The sequence below is a fragment of the Protopterus annectens genome, chromosome 11.part0, assembly GCF_019279795.1.
Source record: "Protopterus annectens isolate FY-2018-M chromosome 11.part0, PAN1.0, whole genome shotgun sequence".
Lineage (NCBI taxonomy): Eukaryota > Metazoa > Chordata > Ceratodontiformes > Protopteridae > Protopterus > Protopterus annectens.
In genome coordinates, this window is record NC_056745.1 from 558919312 (window position 1) to 558946144 (window position 26833).

Below are 26833 nucleotides of genomic sequence, written 5' to 3' on the forward strand. Positions count from 1 at the left end.
AAATAATGTTATTGTATAAAAGCAATAACCAAGTCCTGTTTGTGGGTATATCAGGATGTACCCATGGTTGGCTTTGTTTCATCACACAGGCTTCACCTCATGATCAAACCACACTAACTATGGGTAAATCCTGATATTCCCATGCACAGTTATGGATTAATGCTTTTCACATTATATATTAAAATTCTTGCCTGCATTAGCCATGCTAAAATAGATTCTTTGTTTTAATAAGAATATATTATATTATATTATATTATATTATATTATATTATATTATATTATATATGAAGTTATATATAAAAAGTATTTCCTGCATTAACCATGGAAGTATAGAGCTGCTCTTTAACAAAAATATTACATTATATTACATTATATTATGCATTATATGTAAAAAGAGACAGAGAAGGGTACAATTTAAATGTATTGTGACATTATCCATCTAGTTGTGATAGTTCTTGTATTAATCTCAGAAATAAATTACAGAATGTTTAAATCAAAATATTTTTACTTTTTCACTGTTGCCTGCATTGGTCATCAGCAAAGTAAAATATGTTAATTATCACAAGGATAAAATTTTAAAAATAAAACTGAAACATATGTAGTTGCAAATTTGTACTCTCACCATGATGAAATATGAAACTTTTCCTAGCAAGCTGTATTAGTTTATTAATTTATTATATTGAATTTACTCCTTGCAGTGCTGGTGTTGGAAGGACAGGAGTGTTCATTGCACTGGATAATTTAATTCAGCATCTAAGTGACCATGACTTTATTGATATCTATGGAATCGTTGCTGAAATGAGACGTGAAAGAATGTGCATGGTTCAGAACTTGGTAAGACATTTTAAAAAATTAAGAACAAAACTTTAATATTTAACAAAGATTCAGAAGTAAATGTATTTTTGATAGTAGGTTTAAGGTGGATGTTTGGCATAGATTGCCATAGGCCATAATTTACAAACACAGAGTAGCCAATGCTGCCACATATTTTGACACAAAACTAAGAAAGCGCTCACCTCCCAAAAATGTGTTTTGTTGAGGAAACAGTCTGTCCACTGTAAGTATAAGAATTCCATCTTCTTTGAGATGTGGCAGTCTAAGAAGTGACTATATAAAGTATGGAAGTATGGGGGTATAAACATGTATAAACATGTACACTTGTATGACAAGTATAAGGAATGAGTCGTCATCTACCTGAGCTGTTGGGCTGTTGGTAGCTCGGGTGGCTGTAGAAGATCCCACAGCACTTACTAACAAATTATGGGTTGCTTTATTTATACATGTTAATATTATACATGTTTACATTATTTACACGTCCATATTCCAAATATTTACACATTCAGTTCCACTTTAATAATATTTATACTTTTCATATTGTCAAAATCAAATTATCACGTTAACAATATGGCCTTACTATTTATTTTAACTCTTTGCCCTTTCCTCTACCACCTATCCTTTCTTCTATAACCATCTTTTTTTTTCTTTCAGCTGACACATCTTCAGCTTTATTATACAATTCCCCATCACATCTTTTTTCCACAATGCCATGTTACCATAAACAAGTTTTGTCCCATTTGTAATATCACATTTTCTTCCTCTCTATTTTTATACATTTTCTCTACAACATACTATCTCCATATATTTTCTTGTTTGTATTTTATGTCTCATTTATCATCTAATGTAGTATCCATTATTCATTCTCTGCCTCATTATTTTCATTCATAAAAAATATGTTCCTATATAACATCGTTTTTGTTTTTTTCTCCATTCTTTTCATAGATTTGTCTTTCTGTTTCCCTTATTTTATCACTTCCATTTCTATCTCTTTCTGATAATTCTTTAAAACATATTTATTATTCATCTTATTTCATTTTTATTCTTCTCTCCACTTTCAAATACATGTTTAGACTTCTGCTTATACACTACTCACCACTTTATCCATTTTTTTATATAAAATGGTCTTATTGCCTTATGATCTTTCTATACAGTGGCTTGCATGTTTTGCTATATGTGGTCTCTCCACACATTGACTATGCCTTTGTTTGTTGCAGTCTTGTACTAAATGATTTTCAGCCCCATAGATATGGCATACTTTACATTGTCCCAAGTATTAAGCAAATCCTCTCTCTTACCATTTACAGTTATTGTTTTTGAAATATGTTGATTTTCACATCTGTTGCTCCCAAACTTCCCAGCCCTCTGCCCATACATTTTTATCACATTTTTTTAACTTTATGTGCTTTACTATATAGTGAAAGAAAATTATTTTAATTCATGCTCATCCATATCTTAAGTCCTAAATTGCACATTTATTTTCTTTTTAGTTGTAGCCCCAAGTTCTGAAATAAATAATGTTTCCACAGTGCTACTGCATTTCTTTTTTCAGCCTCAGTCATACATTTTCCAGCAATTTAAAGTTTTCAAATGTAACTTCCCTGGAATGTTAAGCTTCCAAATGAATTAATGTTCTTATGTATTTATGTTTGTAATATCATACCTGTTCACACTGTCATTCTTTTTACTTTTTATTCTAACCACCAATGTCTTCTCTCTGGCTGTTGAGAAACTGCAAATCTTTTTTCTCTCTCGGTTCTTTCTTTCTTTCCTCCTTGCCTTGTTGTGTCTGCATAAGATCTTTCTTTTAACAAAAATCCCTGTTGCAGAGATAAACTCTTAAAACCCACAGCTCAACTAGCAGAGGATAACTACAAATGTGTTCCTTCACCAACTGCTACTTCTGTTTCCAATATCTCAGTTTATTCCTCCTGTAATACTCTCCCCACAATGTCACTCTATCGCACTTCCTCTCCTTCCCTTGGCTGTGCCTGGTTTATCAAATTTACCAAAACTGTTGTGTCTAGTCCTCCAATTCCAACTCTGTAACAATTATTTCATCTCTTTCTCCTTTCTTCAGTAAGTTTCCTCTTTATATCTAATGCAGTCTTCTCCATCTTGGAATTCTAGGACCGCAGTAGCAGCCTTCCTAGCAGCTTCAAAGAGTGCATCACTTTCTCCCCTCAAAAAGAGTAGAGGTGCTTTATTTAACAAAACATAAAAGACATTATTTGTATATTTACAAAATGTACATATTTATAGATGCATATATACATATTTCTAGTCTTTAATATTTATAATTTTTTTTATAACATCATCATTGTTATTCTTCCATAATTGGCCCTCCCATTCTTTCTACCATGACAATAATCTAATTTTTTTAAAAAATATCTAACAAAATCCATTTCCCATTAAGCACAATTTCATTCAATCTTTCATTGAAAAATAAATTCTTATCTCCCTTCTCACAAATACTTTCCTCTTATTCTTATAATATTCCACACATATTGTTATGTCATTAATATTTTCAAAAAAAAATCTTCACACAACTTTTTCCAGAGTTTCACCATTCTTTTACATTTCACAAAAAAAATGCACTGTTGTCTTTTCCTCACCACAAAATAAGCACACTCTTTCAAGTTTCTTTTTATATGGCATATTCCCCTTTACTTGTCATTTGTTTATTACCAGTCTCCATAGGAAATCCTGACACTCTACTATCTTGGCACACCATTTTTTTACTTTAATGGCTTTAATCATTTCTTCTGGTAGATTTTCCCATGGATTTACATAATAATTTTTAGCACATTATTATATGGAATACTTCTATCTTTCTGTTTATCACCATGTTTTTATTTTCCATGTGTTTTTTCTTGATCATTTTTAATTTCTTCATTTACATGTTTTTTTTCCTTTTCTTATTCTCATCAGCTCCTAGAACATTTTGTACTTATATTTAACCATTCTCATTCTACTAATTCCTCAAGCTTTTCCTTTACCCACTTTAATATGCTATACAAGTTTAAAGAAGTAGAATAAACAAACTGGATTTAGTAACACCCAATCCCTCTTTATCTTCACTCATATAAAATAAACCTCTTTTCACTGAGTTGAATCTTGAACCACATATGAAAGAAAACACCAGTTGCATAATTTATTTTTCATATTTTTTCTGGAATTATATAAATATTTGACGTATGTTCCATTTTTCCAATCAGGATAGAATTCACCAGGTAAACATTTCCTTAATAATAATCAATATGTCCTCCACAGAAGACATATTTCTTTCATTTATTTTATCAACCCTCCCCCCCAGTTCATCATAAATACATAATTGTTCCCAAATTTTATTATTAGCAAAAACATTTAATTCACTGAAAAATACACACCCAAATTTTCACATCACCCATGCCCTTACTTTTACTTTTATTCAAGGTCATTCCCATTTCCTTTACACATCTATTCAGACAAACCAAAACTTCCCTTGTCCTTATTTTGTTCTTAGCAACTTCCACTTTATCATCTGTATATGTCAGAACTACTGTAATCACCACTTCCTTTTGCATTACATATCCAGCATCTTCTGTTTTATAAGGTACTTCACTCAATATCACATTTATTACCAATGCAAACAATATTCCACTTATGGGACATCCTTGTCTTATACCACACTTCATGAATATTTCTTTACTCAGCCACCCATTCGCTAACAATCTCACTCTGTTATTTTGATATGGTGACATACACACACTCCTAATTTTATTACCTGTTCCATAATTCTCCATAACATTCCAAAAGCATCATGCCCTATTGTATCAAATTTCTTGCTAATATCACCTACCATATGTTTCACATCCTTCCTTTTACTTAGAATATTCTCCACAATTTCTCTCATAACCAATGAGTTCTTGACATTCTTTCCCTTTTATACCATATATGCTTTCATCCAGTCTTAAAAAAAAATAAAAATGTTAGAATCTGGTGTTAAAGAAAATGAGTCTCCACTTTTTATTTTATTCTATCTTTCTTCCATATAAATTTTAGTATTCCACTAACTCTTCATAAACAAACCCTTCCTCCAACCATTCATTTAACACATTTACAAAATACTCTCTTTGCCAATCCATTAAATTCTTTTACATTCCATTCCCTAAACCATTTGGGCCTGATACTGAATCAGCATTTACTTTTCAAAGTACTTCATGCAATTCACTAATAGTAATTTATTTTTCAAGTTCTTTCTTAACTTCATCTGGAAAATATTTTTACTTTCCTTCTCTCTTATTTTCCTTCTTTTTACTCTTATACATATTTTCTACATGCTGTACTTCAATACTCATCATTTGTTCTTGTGTTCTTTTTAACACTCCTTTTACATTTCCCTCATTACATTAAGATCCTACTTTACTATTGACCCAAATATGCAGATACCTCCAACCTTCTCTCTTGTAGATAATGTTGCTGCCTTGAAAGTAATGCCTTAAATTTTTTCTTGATTTCTTTTATATATTTCTTTTTCCATATCATAACACTATATTATAATATTCTCTAAATTCTCTAATACATTTTAATACATTTTCACTATCTTTTCCTTTCTTACATCATCATAGTATTGAAAAACACTTTTTATACTTCTTTTTAAATTCAATCCACCATTCAGAACACTGTTTTTAGAAGTCCTTCATGGATATATGATCCTTCCATAGCTACAAAACTTCTCACTCTCCAGTTTTATCATATCATTTCTCATTTATTCTTTTTATTCCCTTTCCTGTTTTAATATACTCCCTTTCTTCCATAACCCCATTCATATTGTTAAATGGCCTGAAAAAAACATCACAACTATATCACCATCTGCTACCCCAAACCTTTTGATAATATAAAATAAGGAATCTTAGAACTAAGTGCCCCCTTCCGTTGACTTTTGCTTCATATAGCCATTGTACCACATTTTATCACTTCCTATACTTTTTAACATATTTACCTTTCTTTCTACATTTCCCTCTAAATCACAATTAAAGTCCCCTGCAATTATCATTTTCATGTTAGCCACCACAGTCAAATATCTGATAAAACAGATTCTTCCTTCCTTGCTGGTTATATATGCATATAATGTTATAATTCTATAAACATATTATCTCAACCTCATATCCACAATAGTTTCCCATCCTTACCAAAATTACTTCTAGTATTTTCTCTATTTTATTATGCAACATAGCCACTTCAGAAAAATGTTAATTTCCTAAGTTCCATATTATATTTCTACCCAACAATTTTTCTCTTTGCATTCTTTATTAATTTGTCAGGAATCTTGCATCTTCTAACAGAATAACATCCACATCACATTAAGCACACCATTCCAGTGTTCCTATCCTTCTTACACTGTTAATAATACTGTTCACATTTACTGAAAGTACTCTAAAATTGTTGCTTTTCCTTCTTTGATGTTTAGGGGAAATATTTAATTTTTGTTTTCTCATTTTACTCTTTTCCCAATTTAATATTCTTTTGGTTTATGTACAAATAATCCTTGATCCTCAGAATCAGATTTTTCACTACCTAGAACTTCAAAAAAATGTTTGTATCAATCCCTTCTCCTGACCTCTCTTCTTGCATGCACACTCTCTCCTCATTCCACCTCCATGTTTTTTCTTCTTCTACAGCTTCTTCTTCAACTTGTTCACCCTCTCCCCAAACCTGTTGTTGCCCTTCTTCATGTATGTTTTCTTCCCTTTCTCCTTCTCTTTCAATATTTACTATTTGCTCTTGGCAATCCATTCAAACATGTCCCTTTTCTTTACACAACCTGCATTCTGGCACACAACTCCCTGCAGTATGTCCTTTCTCCCCACACTGGTAACATTGTACATTGTCACAATCAGTAAGTGAATGAAAAGAGTCCTGGTAAAAGAAACATGATTTAGGCTGGTCAGCATACCTTAATGCCTCTCTATGACCAGCCACAAAAATAACACTTGGCAAATGTTTCACCAGTTTCTTTTCACATTTCAAAATAATTTCCACCCTCCATTTCATAAGTTTCTCTTATCTCTATCTTTCACAATATTATCAACAGTTTCACACAGACTCTGCATGTGTTTTTTAACATTGTCTTCTTCCAGTTCATCAGTTCTAAACTGCAAAGTAACATTTTTTTTAACATTTAAGTTTATTTTATTTATTTATTTATTACACTTTGATGACCAGGATAGTCTACTGGGCCTGGAGGAGCCCATTTTCAGTGGAGGCCTGGAGAGAAAAGCACCACAGTATATAGACAATTATACAATAGTTATACAAAGTAATAAAGTAGTAGAACAGTGAAATATACAGAGATAATATACAGTTTGTTAAAAAATACATGACATTTCTAATCCCAGGTAATGATTTACAAATGTGAAATTCATATAGTTTAAACATATTAAAAGTATAGGCATTTCAGAAGAAAAAAGCATGTGAGTAAAAAAACAATTATGTACAGATAAAACAAATTTTATTTATTTATTTTTATTTATTTATTTATTTGTTTGTTTATTTATTTATTTATTTATTTTTGGGGGGCATTAGGAATATGAGGAGAGGTCAGAGAGGGTAAGGGAATACTGTGATAGATAGTTGAGGTATGCAGTGCATGGGAGATGGTGTTAAAAGTTTATGTGGTAGGAGTACAGGAGCACTCTCACTTTGAAAAGAGATGAGATTGGAGAAGAGTTTTGAAGTCTGAATGGCTATGAGTATTTCGAAGGTTGGTAGGGAGAGTTATTACCAGATAACACATAATTGTTCCATGGATAAATGTCCTTTGTTACACTGTTCCAAAAAATTTCAGTCCATCAGTTTCAAATGTTAAGTTGCAAATATTGTCTATCCCAATATGTGTAAAATATAAAATTCTTGAGCTTTAAAACCCAGAAGCGTTACCAAATTGCCCCATATATAACATCTGTCTATTACAGTGTCATTTATTTGTTATTCTCAGTTGGTCTTCTCTTCTTTTTACAAATAGTTTTACTTAATGGTTTCTTGCTGCTCTCCTTTCTTGCCTGCCGTCACTGCTGCTATGTTTTAGTTACTTCATTATCTGCTGCCATAAAACCAAACCCCTTCTCAGTTTGTTGCTGCTTTCCTCTTTTACTTCCTTTCACTGCTGCATGACTTTTTACTGCTACATTTTCTGCTGCCACTCCACCTGGCTCTTTTTCCACATCTTCAGCACTTCCAAAAAAGTTATCAGCCATCTCACACCAAGAAACAACAGAACCGTCACCTGGATTATCCTGCTCAATTATTTTTAACACAACATGGACAGCAAGCCATCTAATCACCAGTTCCATTATCAGCACCACTTCCACAGACTCACTTCTTTCTCCAAGGAAACAGCTAAATGCTGCTCATTTGTAACATTCACCACACAGGAATCTTTCATAGGATCATATGATAATAGGAAGTTACTAGGCTATTGGCCCTGAGGCCCTTATAAGCCTAGCCAAGAGTTTAGCCCTTGTTTAGACAACTCATCACCTAATGCCCATGTCCAGTAGGGACACAGTTGGAATCCCAGGGATGTATTTTCTGTTTCCCATCCAGTTATCTAGGTTGCTCTTAAAAATGGGAAAGACGTACCCTGCTTGACATGGACAGGAAGTCTATTACATAGGTGAGGGAGTCTCTGGGACACAAATCTGTCCCACCAACAAATCTTATTGATGTCATAGACCAGGTTGAGGTCATGCATGTGGATTACTCGAGTGGAGCTTTACTTGCAGATATGCAGCAGTCCCATCAAGGTGGGGTCCAAGATCGCCTTGTATGGCAGACAAAAGTCACCTCTGAGGAGTCTCTATGAAACTGAGTAGAGGAATAGGGCTTTTAGCTCTGTGTATGGTAGATTTTTGAGGCCCTGGATTCTCCTGGTGAGGAACCTCTGTGGTCTCTCCAGCTGCTACATGTGCTTTGCAAGATACATTCAGAATGGGTCACTGTACCCAATAATGGGCCTTATAAGGGAAGAATATAGGGATGTTATGAGCTCCTTCTCCTTGGATGAAATACCCTTACTTATGAGGTAGGCCATGTAGAAAGCTTTCCATACAGCGAAAGCAACGTGGTGGTCAAATGTCAGGCTGCTATCAACCTGGGTGCCTAAATCCCTCACAACTGATTGCATTCTTAGGACGTTGTTATTAATGTGATAATTTGTGGGGAGGTCACTCTCACCAAAGGGGATTTTTGGTATTCAGCTTGAGGCCATGTTTCTGGCACCAATCATTTGTTCGGGTGAGACCCTCTTGGAGGATGTCCACATCACTAGGGGAAATGATGACAGCACTCAGCATGCAGTTATCTGCAAACTTGGTCAGCCATAGCCCACTGATTTTGGTCTGCACCTCTTAAAAATATATCCCAAATAACAGAGGTCCAGAGACTAAACCCTGGGGTAAGCTGCTTGTTATGGGACTACTGCTTGAGGTGGCTTCCTCTATTTGACTAGGTGGGTTATATCAGTGAGCCAATTAGCTACCCATCTGGTAACATATGGATTGATGCCTAGATGAGAGAGTTTATCTATTATGCATGAGAGAGGAATAGTGTCAAAGGCTTTGGCCAGGTCAAGGTAGGCAGTGACCCCTGCATGGAGTCTTCCTCTTGTCCATGGATTTGGTGATTGTCTCAAAGAAGTTGACCAAATTTAACAGACATGACCTCCCTTTAATTAAGCCAAATTGTGTGGGATCAAGTACTTGGAGGTTGCCAGTGTTCTTGTTAATGAGGTCCATGATAATCCATTCAATGGCTTTGCAGATCAGGCTAGTTAGGCTGATGGGTCTATAATTTCCCAGATTGGTGGATCCTCCACCTTTATGCAAAGTGATGACAGTGTCTGTCCTCCACTCAGCTGGGACCAAGCCGGTACTCAGGCTGTGGTTAAATAATGCGCCTAATGGTGCTGCAGGTTCCTGCCTGAGTTCAATGTAGGATGCAGCCTGGGATGTTGTCGTGTCCCATGGAGGCTGTATTTTTTTCCTTTGAGAGAGAGAGAAGTGATGACCTCTTCCCTAGATATAAGGGGAAGGGAGCAGGTACTAAGAATGTATTCATTTACTTCTGGGGGACAGAGGTGAAGTTTTCACTGAATCTGTCAGCCAGCAAGTTTGCTATATTTACAGCATTTGTATAGTATATGTGGTGTCCTTGACCACCAGTTCTGAACAGATCTGGGTTCTTCCTTTGAGACTGCAAACATATGTGAAAAAGGCCTTATGATTGTCTCTAGAAGATGTGGCCAATTTGGGCTTGAAGTTTGCTTTGGAGGATTTCATCAGTGCTCTTATTTGCTTGTTCAGGCTAATCCAATTGGGTTCCTGCTCCTTCTTGTTCCTGGACAGCAATTTCTTTTCCTTTAGTTATAGAGTTTATTAATTGCAGATGTTCACCAGACAGATTTACTCTTCCTTGCGGATGATGATTTAGTTCTGTCGGGTATTCCTGATTCCATTCCTGGAGTGTCTCCGGTGCGTCATACTGTTTGACCAGCTTGGAGGTATGCATGTCTTTAATATGTATTGAAACTCCACCTCCTTTAGCTTTACTGCCCACAGTTTGGGGTCTGAATGTATGATAGGATGAGTAATTAGGTAAGACTGGGGTACTCTCCACAGCTTTGAACCAGGTTTCTGTAACTGCACAGATGTCAGCATTTTTCAGGGTTAAGAATGCTTGCAATGAGTGCAGTTTCGTTCTTTGTTTCCACTCTGAAGCTCCATATCAAACAAGTTTTTCTCCAAATTCTCACTTTCCATCTCCAAGTTCCCCATAACTTTTTTCTCCTCCTCCATGTTGCTGCTTCCCTTAGGCCTCTTCCTTGTTGCTGCAGGAGTCTTCCAGTGCTATCTAGCAGCTCCAGATGGAAAGTTACATAGTGTATTCACAAGTACCTCAGGTCTTTCCTGGAAAGAGGCCACTAACCTTGTGGCTCACAGCCAACAAAGCATAAAATAAAATAAAAAAAAGTATGCTCACTTACAGAAAAGCATTTATTTAACATTTAGAAAAATATTGTTACACTTGAGGAATTGCAGTCAACAAAGCATAAAATAAAATAAAAAAGTATGATCACTTACAGAAAAGCATTTCTTTAACATTTAGAAAAAATATTGTTACACTTGAGGAATTGTACTGTAAATGCCTAACCCTGTCAGTTCATATCTGACCGGTTTTCCTACAGCTGATGATTTGCAATCTAACTACAAAGTTCTCATGCCCTTTCAGCCCGTTTCTTTGTGTAGTTGCATCAGCAGCAAGAACATTTGGCTCAGTCTGCATTTCAGACACACTCTACTGAGATACAATGTTCTTCAATAGTATATTTTATTTTTCTGCAATGAAGCTGTCACAATAGAAATGAAGCTTAAATCATCTGAAATTTGAGTCAGTTTGATGAACATTTGGATCAAGTGATACTGCACAGAAAGGTTATGTGCAAACTAACTACAATCCACATTTCTGACACTATTTTGTAGAGATTAAAAGAATAAAATATTAAAACTAAACATAAAGGCCTAGTGAATTACATTATTCTTCAGTACTACAGACCCAGATTTTACTAAAGCCTTGTATATGGGAGACATACAGCTCTGCATTTCTAGCACAGTTTATAGCGGTGTGCAAATTTATTTATGTTAAGCAGATGGGTATGCTGGTCAAATTAATGGTAATTTTCAGGTGCACCCTGGAATTGTATACTAATATAGCTGATATAATACAGCAGCAACATTACCAAAGCTAACATACATGAAGTACAAAGTGCAAAAAAAAATCCTGATTGTAAGCACATATATCAGTTTACAAAACACATAATCATGCAAACGTGGTAGGCTCATATTCAATAGGAAAGATTCAGGACATAGCACTTGTTAGCAGTACTGAGTTGTAGGTCATATGACCATAAACTAATGTCACTTGAGCTATACTAGCATTATGTTTACTTACTACACAGAAATAATAGGTTAAGCACATGACAGTGGAAGAGATTCAGAAAAGTAGCTTTTCATAAATACAATGAAATATGACCACTACAGATTAAAATGTAAATTAGCAAAAAGTTAACAGTTTGTGACCCTACACAGACTGTGCAGAGCAGAGAGTTAAGGTTATGTGAGTGCTCCAGGAACAGAGGTGTGCAACACTAAATCACACTTTTGACTCAGTACTGCACCCAAAAATATGGTAAATATCTGTCACCTTTCTTGCACCAACTGCAATAAAATTGCTATATTCTGATGGTAAAACTGTTCTGTGCAGCTACAGCATGTGTCACTTGTTAAAGGTTTCATTTTTTTTGTTTACTATGCATTCCCCAGCCATGTAGTGAATCATAAGGCCATGCAAGCCTACTAGCCAATTTCATTTTTTTAATTGTTTTTATTGGTTTTCAAATAGTAAAAACAATTACATAAATTTCACAAGTAATGAAACACAATGTATTCATACAAACTATATACAAACTATATACAGAGTCCAAAATAGTTGCTAAGTCTTCAGTAAAGATTACATTTTGTCTAATAATCTTTTGAGCTTTATCCATGCAATTTGTTTATGAGTCACATTTGAGGTACGTAACAAAGCTGTTTGTAATTCCCTACTACAAATAATCTTAGTAAGAGATATAAATTCATTAAAAGAGAGGATATTTCTACATTTCCAGTTTCTAGTAATGATTTTTCTTGCTATAGCAAGAAAGGTCCAAAGAAGTTTCATTTGATTTAATGGAGCATACCTTGGCATTGGTGCATTAAAAAGCAACAAAGAATTTGAAATTTTGCATCTGTCTGACCACAAAGCTTTAATAAAGTTTTTAAACTCAGTCCAAAATGGTGTTACTATTCTACATTCTAGAAATATATGTGCCCAATCAGCATCCAATAGCTCATCACATCTCCAACATCTACAAGAGTTCTTCTTGTTTATTCTAGTGGCTTTTTGTGGTGTAATAAAACTTCTATGGATAAATTTCCAAGTGAAAATTTTCCAATATGTAGATGAAGATGTATAATGTACAGATTTAAGAATTAATATTTTATCATTTTCTGATAATTGTGTTATTGAAATTAATCATGTAGTTCCATAAATTGTTTTCTGATATTATTGAATCAGATCTAAGAATACTATAAAATCTAGATATTAAAATACCTACATTATAGCCTAAATGGGAAAATTCAAAAAGGATAGATAACTTTTTGGGAAGGACCCAATTTCATTTTGACTGCCAGGTTTCTGCTGGCAGCACTATACATAAGTATATACAGAATGCCCAGCTCATTCATTTTCTATTCATGAAATCTCTATATGGAACCAACTGCTTGATTACCAGCTTGCGTTTCAGTTTCTTTGCAGACTGGGCACAACACACTACCTACCATTTGTTTACTCCATGGCTGCGGCAGTAGCTACTTTATCTCTTAATGGAACTCAGTGTTCCAGACTGCATAGTTCTTAGGGATATGGTAAATTCCCCAATCCTGAGAAGTACCTGATCTGTTACTTTTGTCAAAAAGTGTTGACTATCTATTTAGTCGACCAAATTGTGTCGTCCAAACAGATGTTGACCAAAGCACTGTTCGACAAAAGTAGAACATATATATATATATGTATGTATATAGCTATATATCTCACTCTATTTTCCTAAATGTAAAGCAAGCTTTCTGCTTAAATGCATATTGATATCAGTGTGATTTTATCATTTTACTTTATTGGTTTATGTACTTTTGTATTCTCATCATTGTACATTCTTTGTATCTTATTCACTGTCATTTCATGTTTTTGTTACCTTACATATTTCTGAATGAATTAACATATTACTGACCCTGAGCTGAAACTGAAATTGATCAAAATTGATCACTGCAAACCCCCAGTTAACAAACTAAATAAATAAATAAATAATCTGAAATGTAGTGAAGCTGACTCCAATGAGAAATCAGTGAAGAAGAGTGAGAATATGAAAAGGATGAAGTATAGCATAGCCTGAGGTTAGAGGCAGAATTACATCTTCTAGATGCAAATGAATCTATTCAAATGGTACAATCTGAAACTATGGAAAAGGGAAATGTATGTAATGGTCTTGTAACACACAACAGAAAATACCTCCAATGAGAACAACAAAGGCTAGTCATCAACAGGTATTAGTTATTTGTTACTCAGTGCTAAAGATTATGAAAGATATTTTACTATGAGTGGACAGATTTAATATTCCAGTGTATCCTTTAACTGGTTGTCTACTGACTGATACTAAATCTGGTATTTCTAAATTGATTAATGGTAGAGAAACATTCTGAGATAATAATCTTAGGAGGTAATAATGATATTGGGAGAACTAATAAAAATAATGCATTAAAGGAAGTCACTGGCATGATAAAAATATAAAAATGCTGGCACGTGCGTTAGTTTTGAGGATATTTTATCCTTGTCCAAATATGAGACATCTAATTTCAAAGAAGTTAGCAGCTTAAGTAGTGCTACAAGGAAACCTGTTAGCAACATAAAACATGATAGAAAAGAAAACTTGCTTTGTCAAAGATAAAGTTTCTCTCCTCAAACTCTTCCAAAAGTATTTTTTCTTTAGCATAAGCAATATCTCCCTACCCTTGTTTGTCATGTCCTATGACCGTACTTAAAAAAAATATGCATACATGAGTGTGTTTACAGTTTTTAATTTGAGTATTACTAGTATAAAATTTCTCTTTAATTTGCTTATTATTTTTTTCAAAATTTCTTGTATTGTATTTGGAGCTTATCTCCCTGGGCCTCTGCTGAAAATGGACATATATCCAGTTGGACTTTCCCGGTCAACAAATGTAAAATAAAATTAAAAATAAAATAAATAAATACAAGCTTATTCACACAGGTAAGAAAGTATTTTCCTCAAGAAATCCAAAGTGATTAAGTTTTATTTATTTATTTTGTTGTTAAGAATTGGAACCAAAATGCTTCAACAATGGGAGTAAATTACTTAAATTTAGAAAAGAATGTAACTTGTAACTTTTGACATAAGATTAAGAAACATACTCCGCTTTGTGTTTGTGACACCTTCAGTAAACGTGCATTTTATTACAACTTACACTGCAGTTGTTAACTAGGACATTCTTGTTTTTTTATAGCAATTAGGTATAGGTTTGTGAAAGATTCAGGGCAAAAGTATTGACTGAAGAGTTACTATGCAGCTGATTGTTGTTCCATAACATGTGAGCCAGAAAATTGTGATGGGCAAAATATATGGTAGGTATGAGTCCTGAGGTTAATAGGAACTGTTTCTATTAATAAGTTCACTCGTTAGTAGAATAGTATGTACCACGCAAACTGTGGCAAGATCAAAACCAAGAGGAGCAGCACGATATCTCTAGGAGAAAGAAGCTATGATGATTAGAAATTAAGGCAAACCTATCAGAAAGAAACAATCATAAAAGTATAAAGAGAGTTATGACAAGCTCAGAGTAGAAATTATGACAGCAAAAAGGAGATATGAACATATCTTTGCAAAGTATAAAAATGTAGTAAGCAATTTTACAAATATATAAGAGATAATAAAGAAACAAATACTATAAATCTATCAATAAACTATGAGTATAGTAGTATTATTATTAATTTGGCAGACATGGTATAGACATTAGCAAATACCTTTTCTAAAGATAACAACATTCTAAGGAACAGTGCCCGCTGGTACAAGAAAACATAACAAGTGAATTCAAGTTGTATGGGTAAAAGAGGTATTCAGTAATGTAAGTAAATAGGAACTCAGCCACACACTTAACACAAACACACACAGACACACACACGCACACACATACACACACACACACACACACACACACACACACACACATGCTAACCTATTTCTTGAACACATGCACACACACTCCTCTTAAAAACTTAAATACACACGCACACCTACCACTCACTGTCCGGTTGCGGTCTACAGTCCAAACTTGTTCAGGAATTCAAATTCCATGCACACAGACCAGGAAGATGTAATCAATCGGTCGCACATCGCACATACGCAGAAGGTCTTCTGCGTCTGTGCGACCTGACGCAAAGGGGATTCTAAAAGAAGAACGCCCCTAAAAAGAAAGTTGTTGTTTTTTTTAAAGAAACAGGGCAGCAGAGGTGCTGGTATGCTGTACCAGTGTGTACTTGTCCAAAAAAAAGCCCTGGCTAAACCTATTAAGGTTTGAACTTATGTGCTTTCCAAAGTGATGGAACAAAAGTGAGGCTAACCAGCTAAAGGTTTCAGTGATGGTTATAGCTGGAAATGGATTGTGATTTTGTAATCAGTTTCAACATAAATATAGATTGAAATATTGTGAAAATGGTTTTGTCTTTGAAAAAAAAAAGTGGTTGTTCTAGAGACGTTGGTCACATGATCATATCATACTGAAGGGTCTGGAAGAGTTGTTTTGCACTTGATACAAATTATGTAAAATGCAAGGTAGTTACATGCCCAGTCCACAGGAGTCCTTATTATTTTTACTTTAGTAAGTTATGATGACAGTGATATTCACTTACTGGCATTGGAAGCAGGGTCTCTGTATTAGATGATAGTGACTTAGGTTCTGTTGGCCACCAGGATGGTAAGGGGTCAGTAGTGTGGAATGAAAGTAATAGTAAACAGAACAAGTGTTTCTGAAAATGGGTTTACAATCCCTTGTGGCTTGATCAGTGACAAAAACATTCAAACTTAAAGGTGTAAATACTTTGGGTACAGGGGTTGAAATGTACAACTTTAATTTAAAGCATTAACTGATAGTTAACATGAACAAAGTTTCTGTCTTCATTACCAAGTGTATTAACATCTCAGACCATGCAAGGTTAATTAGCTACTCTAAAATAATTTACTGGTGCAACAAAACTTGGATGTCAATGTATCCGATTTTTATTTGTGCCATCATATGTAGAATGTGTTCTAGCTTGTCTGGATTAGGAACAGAAAGAGAATGTACATCTCAGACCATGCAAGGTTAATTAGCTACTCTAAAATAATTTACTGGTGCAACAAAACTTGGATGTCAATGTATCCGATTTTTATTTGTGCCATCATATGTAGAATGTGTTCTAGCTTGTCTGGATTAGGAACAGAAAGAGAATGTACATCTGGATTTTGTGAGCTTCCATTCAATGTTGTAGTTGGTTGCAAAAAAGATGATGTATAATTTTGGCATAAATATTATAACTAATGTGATACTGACAAAATAGATACAAAAAAGAGACCATTAGATGATGGTAGACTGCATATAGTCACCTAGCTAAAATGTAATAAAGAAAGTCAGGTTAATAGGATTCTGAGAGTTCAAAAGTCTAATCAACTTTGTTTTTAATGATCAAAAGTTTAATCAAGCTTCAGAAAGATGGAGTATATGAATGACTGAGTTTGGGCTTAGACATCAAATACATTTTTTTGTCTAAGTGCATAAGTGCACAAAATGCAGACAATTTATGGCTGAGTATACAATGGGAAAAAATTCAGTAACTGGAGGATTGTGGTTTTGTAGAAGGTCTCCATCAAGAAATTATAGTAGTACAAGGAATAATAGTGATACGATTGCAAAACAAATGTCACACTTGCTTAGTGTGCTGCTACACAGATGTCAATAAATGCAGATGCTTTCCGTATTAGTAAGTTCCTTATGTACAATACATACTTTTACAGAGTACATCTCCATAGTTTATAGATGTGAGAAGCAGTGCAATATAAGTACTATACACTGAACAGATACATGCATGCAGTAAGAAAACCTAGGCTAGAAACAGGAGTAATGGTCTAATATAAAGAATATAAAGAATTCTAAGGAGACATGATATTAATCAAAGCCCTATTTCTGTATTTGATCTACTACAGACTGTTCAGAGATGATTTATGCCTGGCCTACAAAACATCCTGTGATCCCACTGTGATGGACCTACATAAAGAATGTTGGAGGGACAAGTATATGTCCCAGAAACTACTTCTTCCCTAATCCAATTAGAGTATAACTTCAACTAGTGGATGAGGAATCGGAAATTTACCCTTGGTCTGGCAACAATGTCTCTTTAAGACAGAGACAGCCTGCAAATGCTTGACCACCCATGTCCAAGCCTACATATACTCCTTAAAATAACTCTAGATACATTTGTGAAGCATGGCTAGGCTTAAAAAGGCCCCCTGTGGTTATTAGGCTAGTAAAGCTCTATGAATCTATGAAAGATCCTTGACAGTGGTATTCAGTTTATCCAGCATTAGAACACTGTAACCTTGTTACAGAATGGAAAAACTGAGGCAGAGTTGGGGAAACTGAAAGAAATAATGAGAAAGTAGGAGAGATGAGCTAGAATCTGGGAATTCTGGGAAATTGGAGGAAAAAGAGAGACATTTGTGGAGAAGTGCAAGTGAGATAGTACAGCTGTGCAAATGATGTCTTGTAGAGGTGGTAGTGGCTTGAAGGGTCTACATTATCTTGCTGATGTACATGAGCACAGCCAGGTGTCAGTCATGTCTTATTTTAATTTGGGTATGAAACCTTTACATACAAAACTAGTATATAAAGGTAAATAAGGAATGACATACCTAAGATAAGATGGGTTGCTGTCATCTGTTAAAAATGTCCAGAGGTATTGCTAAAGGATTGTATGCAGGGACATGAGTTACTCAGTCCATACCTCTCAACTGTCCAGATTTTCGCAGAAAAGTCCATATTTCTGCCTCATACTTTTGGTCTAATCCTCATAAAATGTGTGGTTTTCTGGTGAATCACTGGGATGATCCGAGGATTGAAGTCGTTAAATAATGACATATATTTGAGTTTCAGACTTTATATTCTTCAGAAAATGTATGTTAACACAAACCCTGTTACTCTAGCAAATGTCTAAGTTTATAAGAGCAATATTTAAAATATGTCCCTATTTTGGGGGCTTTGTCCAGATTTCTTGCACTAAGAGGTTGAGGGGAATGACTCAGCAACAGACACAGAACCAAACACACAACAAAATAAAGGGATCATCTTCAAACAACTGTATTGCTTGCATGTTGATTTTAAAATTAGGTTTGACAAAAGTTACTAACCCTCTCCCTCAGAACAAGACTAGTATACTATTAGCTTTATGCTTTTGTTACTGACATTTCTTACCTTGACTTTTAAGGGATTTCAGATGATGTTCTTCATGATAGAGACTATCAGTACACATGCAGGTACTGACTGGCTACTGCTGTGGCCTCTGACAGCTTGTGTCAGTCTCCTCCAGCCCGCATTCCCTGCCATCCTAAGAGCTCTTATATTCATACTAAAACAGCCCCTCCTATACTGCTTACATCGCTAGTTCAACCTTCCCTGAAAATAGCTACCATCCTACAGAATACAAAAAACCCTATTATGTATGCAATACATATATGGACAAATTATTATAAATTTTGTATCCTTACACTAACAGAATAATGGCTGATCCCTACCAACAATCCAGTGACTCCTCCAGGCTCAAACAGACAGAATAGATTGTCTGTCAAAAAGAGATGGTAATATAATAAAATGCAGTTCTAACAACCTTATTTATTGTTACTTTTAACCAACCCATAGCTCCCAACAATTCTGAAATACCTCTGTTACCTCTTAACTCAATGGACTTCAGCTCCTATATATAGCAACAGTGTATAAGCCTGCCAGTCAAATCTCCAACATCATTAAAAGCCCAGAAGACACCATGCATAGGTTAACAGCTAACATCAGCCAATACATAATAATCCTTACTCCCCGCACTGTAGTAATAATAATGCCACTCACCTTCAACTTCCATAACCTCTCCTTACTCTTCTGTCCCACATTTGTCACATTCTACTCTCTTTGCCCCAATCAAATATATATTCCTCCTCCTCTTCTCCCCCCCCCCACATTACCTTATTCTACCTTCCTCACCCTTAACCCTATTTTTCAGTCCTAACAGTCCTCACCCTCTCTTGAATAAATCTCACTCATATCTTATTCCTTAATTTCTTGTATTCTAACACTTACTCCTCCTAATACCTCAGTAGGCAGGCACCTTTTCTTTCACATGTATACTTCTGTTTAACTTTTCCAATATTTTCATCTCTACACCATTTTACTTACTGTCCTTTCTACCTCATTAAATAGTTTATTCCCTACCTGAAAATGTAACTCAAGCCAAACTATATAACTTTTGTATATACTTTACTTTTTATATTAAATTATTTTCTATATTTTTCCCCTTCTTGTACATTTTGGAATATGTCCTACTATAACGTCTTAAGGTTTTTTTTTTTGTTTTTTTGTTTAGCTCAACAAGAAAGGAAAATTCTGACCCTTGTCTGAGAATTGAACCCAAAAGTCTGTGTATTCCATGCAGTTGTCACTGTTACTGAACCAATAAGAAGACCCTGGACATCTGAGTACCTGGTTTCCTCAAAGAACAGTTTTTCCTTTCAACTTAGAAACCACCATGAATATGATTTTAAACACACAAGCATCCAGTGCAGTACAAACCCAATATTATATTAACAACTCAAAATGAAAGGAAAGGTAAGGAAAGGAAAGGAAAGGAAAACTCTGACCCTTGTGCAGGGATTGAACCTATGACCCCCACATTCTGTACAGTGGTCACTTCATCTGGACCAGTAAGGATGTCTACTGTATGATTCCAAGCAAATCATTTTTATTTTGCAGACCCAACTATTTTTGTTTCTCTTCCCATTTAATGTCTTTGTGGAGCTTTTCTTCTCAGGACTCCACAGGAAAGGGGCAACTTACCTAGTAAAACTATCCTACTGGTAAATAATTGAATAAATAAATAAATGTAGAATCAATTCACATGATTGACAAGGCATCAAACAGACATTGATGCAAATTATAATACATAAGTAACACAAAGCAATATAGATGAATGCATTCTTCTCAAACCATTAGATGCATCATTTACACATGTGTGGGCAGGAGGAAGTGTTATATTGCAGATGGGGAAAAACATAATGCAACAAAAAGCACTGAATACTGAAACAAAGAAAGATGAGGTTGATTATTTAACCTCCATAATAATTTAAAAATCAGATGGAAAGCTTAGTGTACAGAATTAGAGCAATGAGCGCCTAACAAGATTGTTTTTGTATACCTGCATTTGATTCATTCGGTTTCCATTTGTCTACTGTGTAACTGTGAACAAGAAACTTAACCAGCAATGCTGCCAAATCTCCTGTGAATATATGCCTAAACCCAATTAGACAACCCAAAAAATACAGAAATAAATAAATTATGCCAACAAGCAGACTGGTAAGCCTTTTATAGCAATCTTGTGATAATGTCATTGATATTAAAGGCTGTGCAAGTAACCAAGATGCAATGTCCATTACAGAAGCCAGTCATCTCAACATCTTGTCACATAACAGCTGCACCTCCAGTCACATCATATTAATCCCAATCAGAAAAAAATGCAGAACATCAGATTAATTAACAGATAAAAACATAATAAAAATAATTAAAAGCTTTACATGCAATTTGCTGCTTTTATTTAAATGTTTGAAACTGACAATGGCTCAGTCTTCACAGTAGCATACACGTCATAAAGTACATATGTTCACGTTAGTACTTTACTACTATCTAAAATACATAGTGCTGAAACCTTAATATGCACTTATGGCTTCTCAGCTAGTTTTCCTCAAGTTTTTTTTTTTTGTCTGTTAAAACAAGGGAGTTGATACAATTTTTTTTCTAGCCGGTTGCTTTTAGAAGTTTTAGTACAATCCAGTTTCCTCTGAGACTGCAGATTTACATTAGTTTCAATAATTATTTTCCTAACTACTGTGATGTCCATTTTGTAGTGCAAGGTTTGATCCCAGAGACTCCGTATGCCTACTATATGACTCTGAGCAAATTACTTAACCAGACAGTGCTCCAAGGCTGAAGATGAAATGAGTCTGTGTGGATCCATAAAAACATTTCACGCATGAAGGAATCATAACAAAGTCAGGAACATAGGATGAATGGACTAAAAGTCATCTTACCAAGCGGTTAAGTGAGCGTTCAAAAGACATGTGTTGAATGGGCATGCCTTCGTTGTAGGTTGGGCGTCGGGCTGGCAACTCGACACCATAAAAAACAACTGTCAATCATTAGCGGACCGGAGTTCCACTGTGGCGACCCCTAACCGGGAAAAGCCGAAAGACAAACAACAACAACATCTGCATGTGGGTGAGTGTATGTGTGTGAGTTTTATGTGTGTCAGAGTGAGTTTTATGTGTGTCAGAGTGAGGTGTGTATGTGTGTGCTCACGTACGTGTATATGTATTTTGAAAAGATGGAAGAATGGGCACTGGAAAGTCAGTAGTAACCAGAATCATAAAAATATATCATAGCAATTATCCTGTGCCAGAGGTGATGTGACAAACTGCATGAGATGGGTGTCAGGTATCCCACTGTGATACACATGATGAAATTATGATATCAGAGAAGAAGCCAAAGTAGCCCCAGTTGCTACTGTCATGTTTTCTTTAACAGTCATTCCTGAGTGTCTCAGGTCTTCTCTTACACAATCTGTCCATCTTTTTGTGTGCCTGATTCTAACTTTCAGTTCCTCATTCAGATTTCCCTTCTCCTCAACCATCCCAGATATTTGGAGCTGTTAACTTTAGTCTGGCATTTGGTGCAGAGGGTTAAGGCTGTGAGCTGTAGTGTCTGTGGTACATAGTTTGATTCCTTCAGCCCTCATTGGTGTATGGTTTAGCCTTCAGCAAGTCACTTCCCCAAGCAATCACTGGGGGAAAGGGGCAACTGAGAATCTGGGCTAGGGTTCTCTGGACTGCAAACCTAGTAACTTATTCCGTTATTTTTACTTTCTATTTCAGTTTTCAGTTTATTCTTATTTCTTCCATTTGCTGCAATGACCATTGTACTCAGTTTAATCCCATGTCTGCATGCAGCAGTAGCATTGTTTAGCTGTCCCCCCACCAACTTGTTTACTAATGTAGTCCATCACCAGTATGAGCAGCAATGCATGCAGAGCTGAACCCTGATGCATGCACAGTTCCACTGAAAACCTCTCATCTACCATAAGGTCCTTATATATAGCCTGCACTAATTCTATCACCAATGTTTCTGGTACTTCGAATATCACAAGACTTCCAAAACCATCTTTCATGGGACCTTGTCATAGCCTTTCTCCAAGTCTAAGAATGCCCAGTAGGACTCTTTCCTCATCTTTAGTTTATTCTCCACTATCTATATCACTGCAAACATCAGTTCAGTTGTGCTGCACTCGAATCTAAATCTGTATTGTTTATAGTATCTCTTATTTTCTATAACTCTGCGTATTCATTTGTCAGTTACCCTCTCGGCACTTTCATGCAGTGTGACAGGAGTTTGATATCTCTCCCCCCCCCCCCCCAACTGTGGATGTGCCATTTGCTTTTGTGAACTGGCACTAGAATTCTTATTATTTAGTCATATGAGAGATACTTTTCACTTCACACTACTCCAAGTACCCTCAGGTGCTATTTCTCCCCTTACTCATGTAACATCTTTATTTTTGTCATACTTGCCATGACGCCACCTGAGCCTGTTGCTTTCCTTGATTTCGTTGTCCTTCATACTGTTCTCACTTCTTCTAGGATGAAGGGCTTCCTCTTTCACTGTAGACTGTGTGTGAGACAGTACAGCTTCTGCAGGGTTTTCTTCATTGAGAAGTTCCTGGAAGAGTTCCTTCCATCTGCTTGTGATGTCCTGTGGGCTGGTGATCAGATGGTTGCTGAGATCCCTATGAAATGTATCTGATGACTATCTTGATTTTTCTGTCTTTGCTTTGCAACCTGATAGAATTTATCTGTGCCATCTATTGAGTCTCTTTCCAGAAGCTAGTAGAATGCTCTGATGCCTTGTTCTGTGCTATCATGACTGCTCTCTTAACATATTTGTTAGCCAAACAATATTCCTTATTAATCAGGTCAGGTTTTAGTATCTTGCACTTTGTCCTACACTTTTGATAACTTTCTGAACTTCTGCATTTTACCACCAGCTTTCCTTCTGCACCTTATCTCCATACTTTGTTCAACAGCATATCTGTAGTCCTTACACATGCCATTTTGAGATCCTGCTGTTCTTCTTCAGGTCTATTTCCTCATCTTCCTGAGGTGTTAGAGCCCTTAGTATTACCATGAACTCTTGTACTTTCATTCCCATCAGCTTCCAGGTATTCAGCCTAGTCACTATTGACCCCAGAGTCTTCTTTGACCACTGCTTGAACTGATTGTGGCCACCAGTGGTTTATGCTGTTGGTCAATTCTTTTACTGAGGATAACTTTACAATCTCTGAGTCTACCATAGTGCCCTTTCCTTAATATGAGGAAGTCTACAGAGCTACATTTTGACCAGTCTTGTATGTGATATTGTGACTGCTTCTACAGTTGAACTTTATGTTGGTAACCATTAAGCCATTTGCCAGACAGAAGTCTAGAATAGCCTCTCCTTTGTTCCTGTTGCCCCTTCCATGTGGATTCAGGCAATCCTCCGATCCTGTTTTCTGTCCTGATATGAGCAGTCAGGTCCCCCATTATCAACACTAACTCAAGGTGTCCTGATTTATCTACTACACTTCTGCTAAATGCACTCTTTTATTTGCCATTGCAATGCTATTGTGGGGCATAAGCTGAGATTGTGAATACTGCCCTATATTTATACTAGAGTCTAATTGCCATGAGATTATCATTAATTCTGAGGACATCCTTCACTGTCTTCCAAAGATAATGAAATCCCTCACTGCCTTCAGAAGATGCCCTTACCTCAATTCCCACACCATTTCTAATCTGTCTTCCTATGGAGTAGTACACTCTGGATCCCAAACCAAGTGGTTTTGCTGTACCTTGTCTCCTGATACACAGGATGCCCAGTCTCCTCCTTACCATCATGTCATCTACTTCCAAAATGCATCCAGTCAGTGCAATATTAGTGGCACAATTACTACTTAAATACCCTACTGTCTTGTAATTACCGTGCATACCCTCACTAATGTAACACATTCCATATAACTGAAATGTGGTATGATATCATCATAAATAGACATGAAATGTGGTATGATATCATCATAAACAGACACATACATAGCATGCATTTCTCTAATAATTAGTAATAAAAGCTTTACATATTCACTTGCACAACCTCTTCTCCAACATAAATTTATCGTAAATGCTGATGCACACACATTAAAACATGGTATCAATTACCATAGCACTATACCTAATTTGAAGAAAAGGGATAGCTGAAGAAGGTCAGTACTTTCTGTCTGCTTAAACTGGTACCACTATACCTAAGTTCTTTCCATTGCTAGGAACACAGAAGGGCTCATACCAATTCAAAAGCCTAAATCAGCTACTTATCTATTCCACTATGCATATATTCTTCCTCTGACTCCATTCCTGCATTCTGTTCACTTACATTACAAACATTAGGCATTCTGTTGTCCATTTCAATTATATTACATTATATAGTCAATATACCTAACATACAGACACAATACAATTAACTAAATTAACCAAAAACAGTTTTCAAATGTATATATCAAATAGTCATATCCCCTAAAAAAGCTCACCATTCATACCTCTCAAACAGAAATAGCTAATACAGTGTTAATCCTTCTATTTCTTTAAACATCTCTTATCCTCATCTCTTTACAAAAACATCCCTGTCACTATTAGACTCAGTTCTTTAGGTCAAGATGACCTCATTCCCTTAAGACAAAACACTGTTTCCTTTCCAATTCATTTAATGTGCCACTTCTTAATACCAGCCAAGGCCATACAGAAGGAACATCACTACATCACCCTTCCCAGTCGGGTTCCTATTAGAAGAACAAAAGTCCAAAATATCGAATGGCTGTATATGCGAAAATGCCATTCATCGATTTGTTTTTTATGAGATCGTGGTACAGTGAAGATTGGGAAATTTACCCTTTCCTAACTGTAGTGGAGTCTCAGAGTTGGTATATATAATTAGCGCAGTCCCCCCACAATAAAGTGTTTGAAATCCGGCATTTTCGCTGCTTACAGCGTTCAATTATATGAACTTTCGTTCATATAATATAGACCCTCCCAGTCACCTCTACTAAATTCAGTATCCCTTCTACAGCAACAACAAAATCTCTCCACCTTACTCATATACATGCAAACAGCCATCTGCTTGCCTTATTAGTGGAGGGACCCTAATAAACAAAGTGAGACAGAGGCAAGCCTTTTAGCATGCACACTCTGCTGATTGTGTCAGTTATTGAGTACTGGATTAAGTTAGATACTCTGTTCTTCTATACCCACTTTCCTAGGTACATGTATATCTTTAACTGCAGACTAGACAAAGGGTTGGAGTGGGGTGGAATTGTGCTTTTAGACAAGGAGAACTTAAAAATCAATATTACCTCATAATCCAGCTCCAGCTCTGACTATGATCTAAACTGGCTAGCAGCTACTTTTGTAACCATTTGAAATGTTCGGACCTCCTAGAGCAAGTCCCAAAACACGGTGACTGAATGGCCTAAAAATGGACTTGTATATACTAAGTACAAGTGCTTATGCTGTAGTTTCAGTCTTTTTCTTTTTTTTCTTTTTGGCTGGTAGCCATTCAGTATTTTAAGTGCTGATATTTCAATAGGTAGCTGCTACTATTACATATTACACTGAAAAATGGAAATACCATAAACAGTGCTGTAGGAAACATCCCACCCCTTACCCAATTTAAGATGAGAAAACTAATTTCAACAATTAAACAATCAGACCCCATCAAGCAGCTACAGCTGGGTCTATTATCAGGATACATGTTTGGTTAAGTCAGCAGTCTCTTCATGATGATCTTAAATCAGAAATCCTCAATGCTCCACTGGACATAGAATTTCTGTTCAGACCAAAGGCTCAGCCTACATTTAAGAAACTGGAAGATAAAGCAAAGTCACAACTTATTTTACACAATTTTAATGTAAACTTGCTCAAGCTGAACAAACA

At 35.6% G+C, this 26833-nt stretch overlaps 1 protein-coding gene across 1 annotated transcript in view; it reads left to right on the forward strand.

The window, feature by feature from the left end:
* Window positions 1-26833, forward strand: part of PTPRQ (protein tyrosine phosphatase receptor type Q) — a 4272575-nt gene that overhangs the window by 3970615 nt on the left and 275127 nt on the right. Inside the window, exon 39 of the mRNA XM_044087226.1 lies at window positions 699-834. Within this exon, the coding sequence (XP_043943161.1) occupies window positions 699-834 (136 nt within the window). The remainder of the gene's footprint in view (window positions 1-698; window positions 835-26833) is intronic.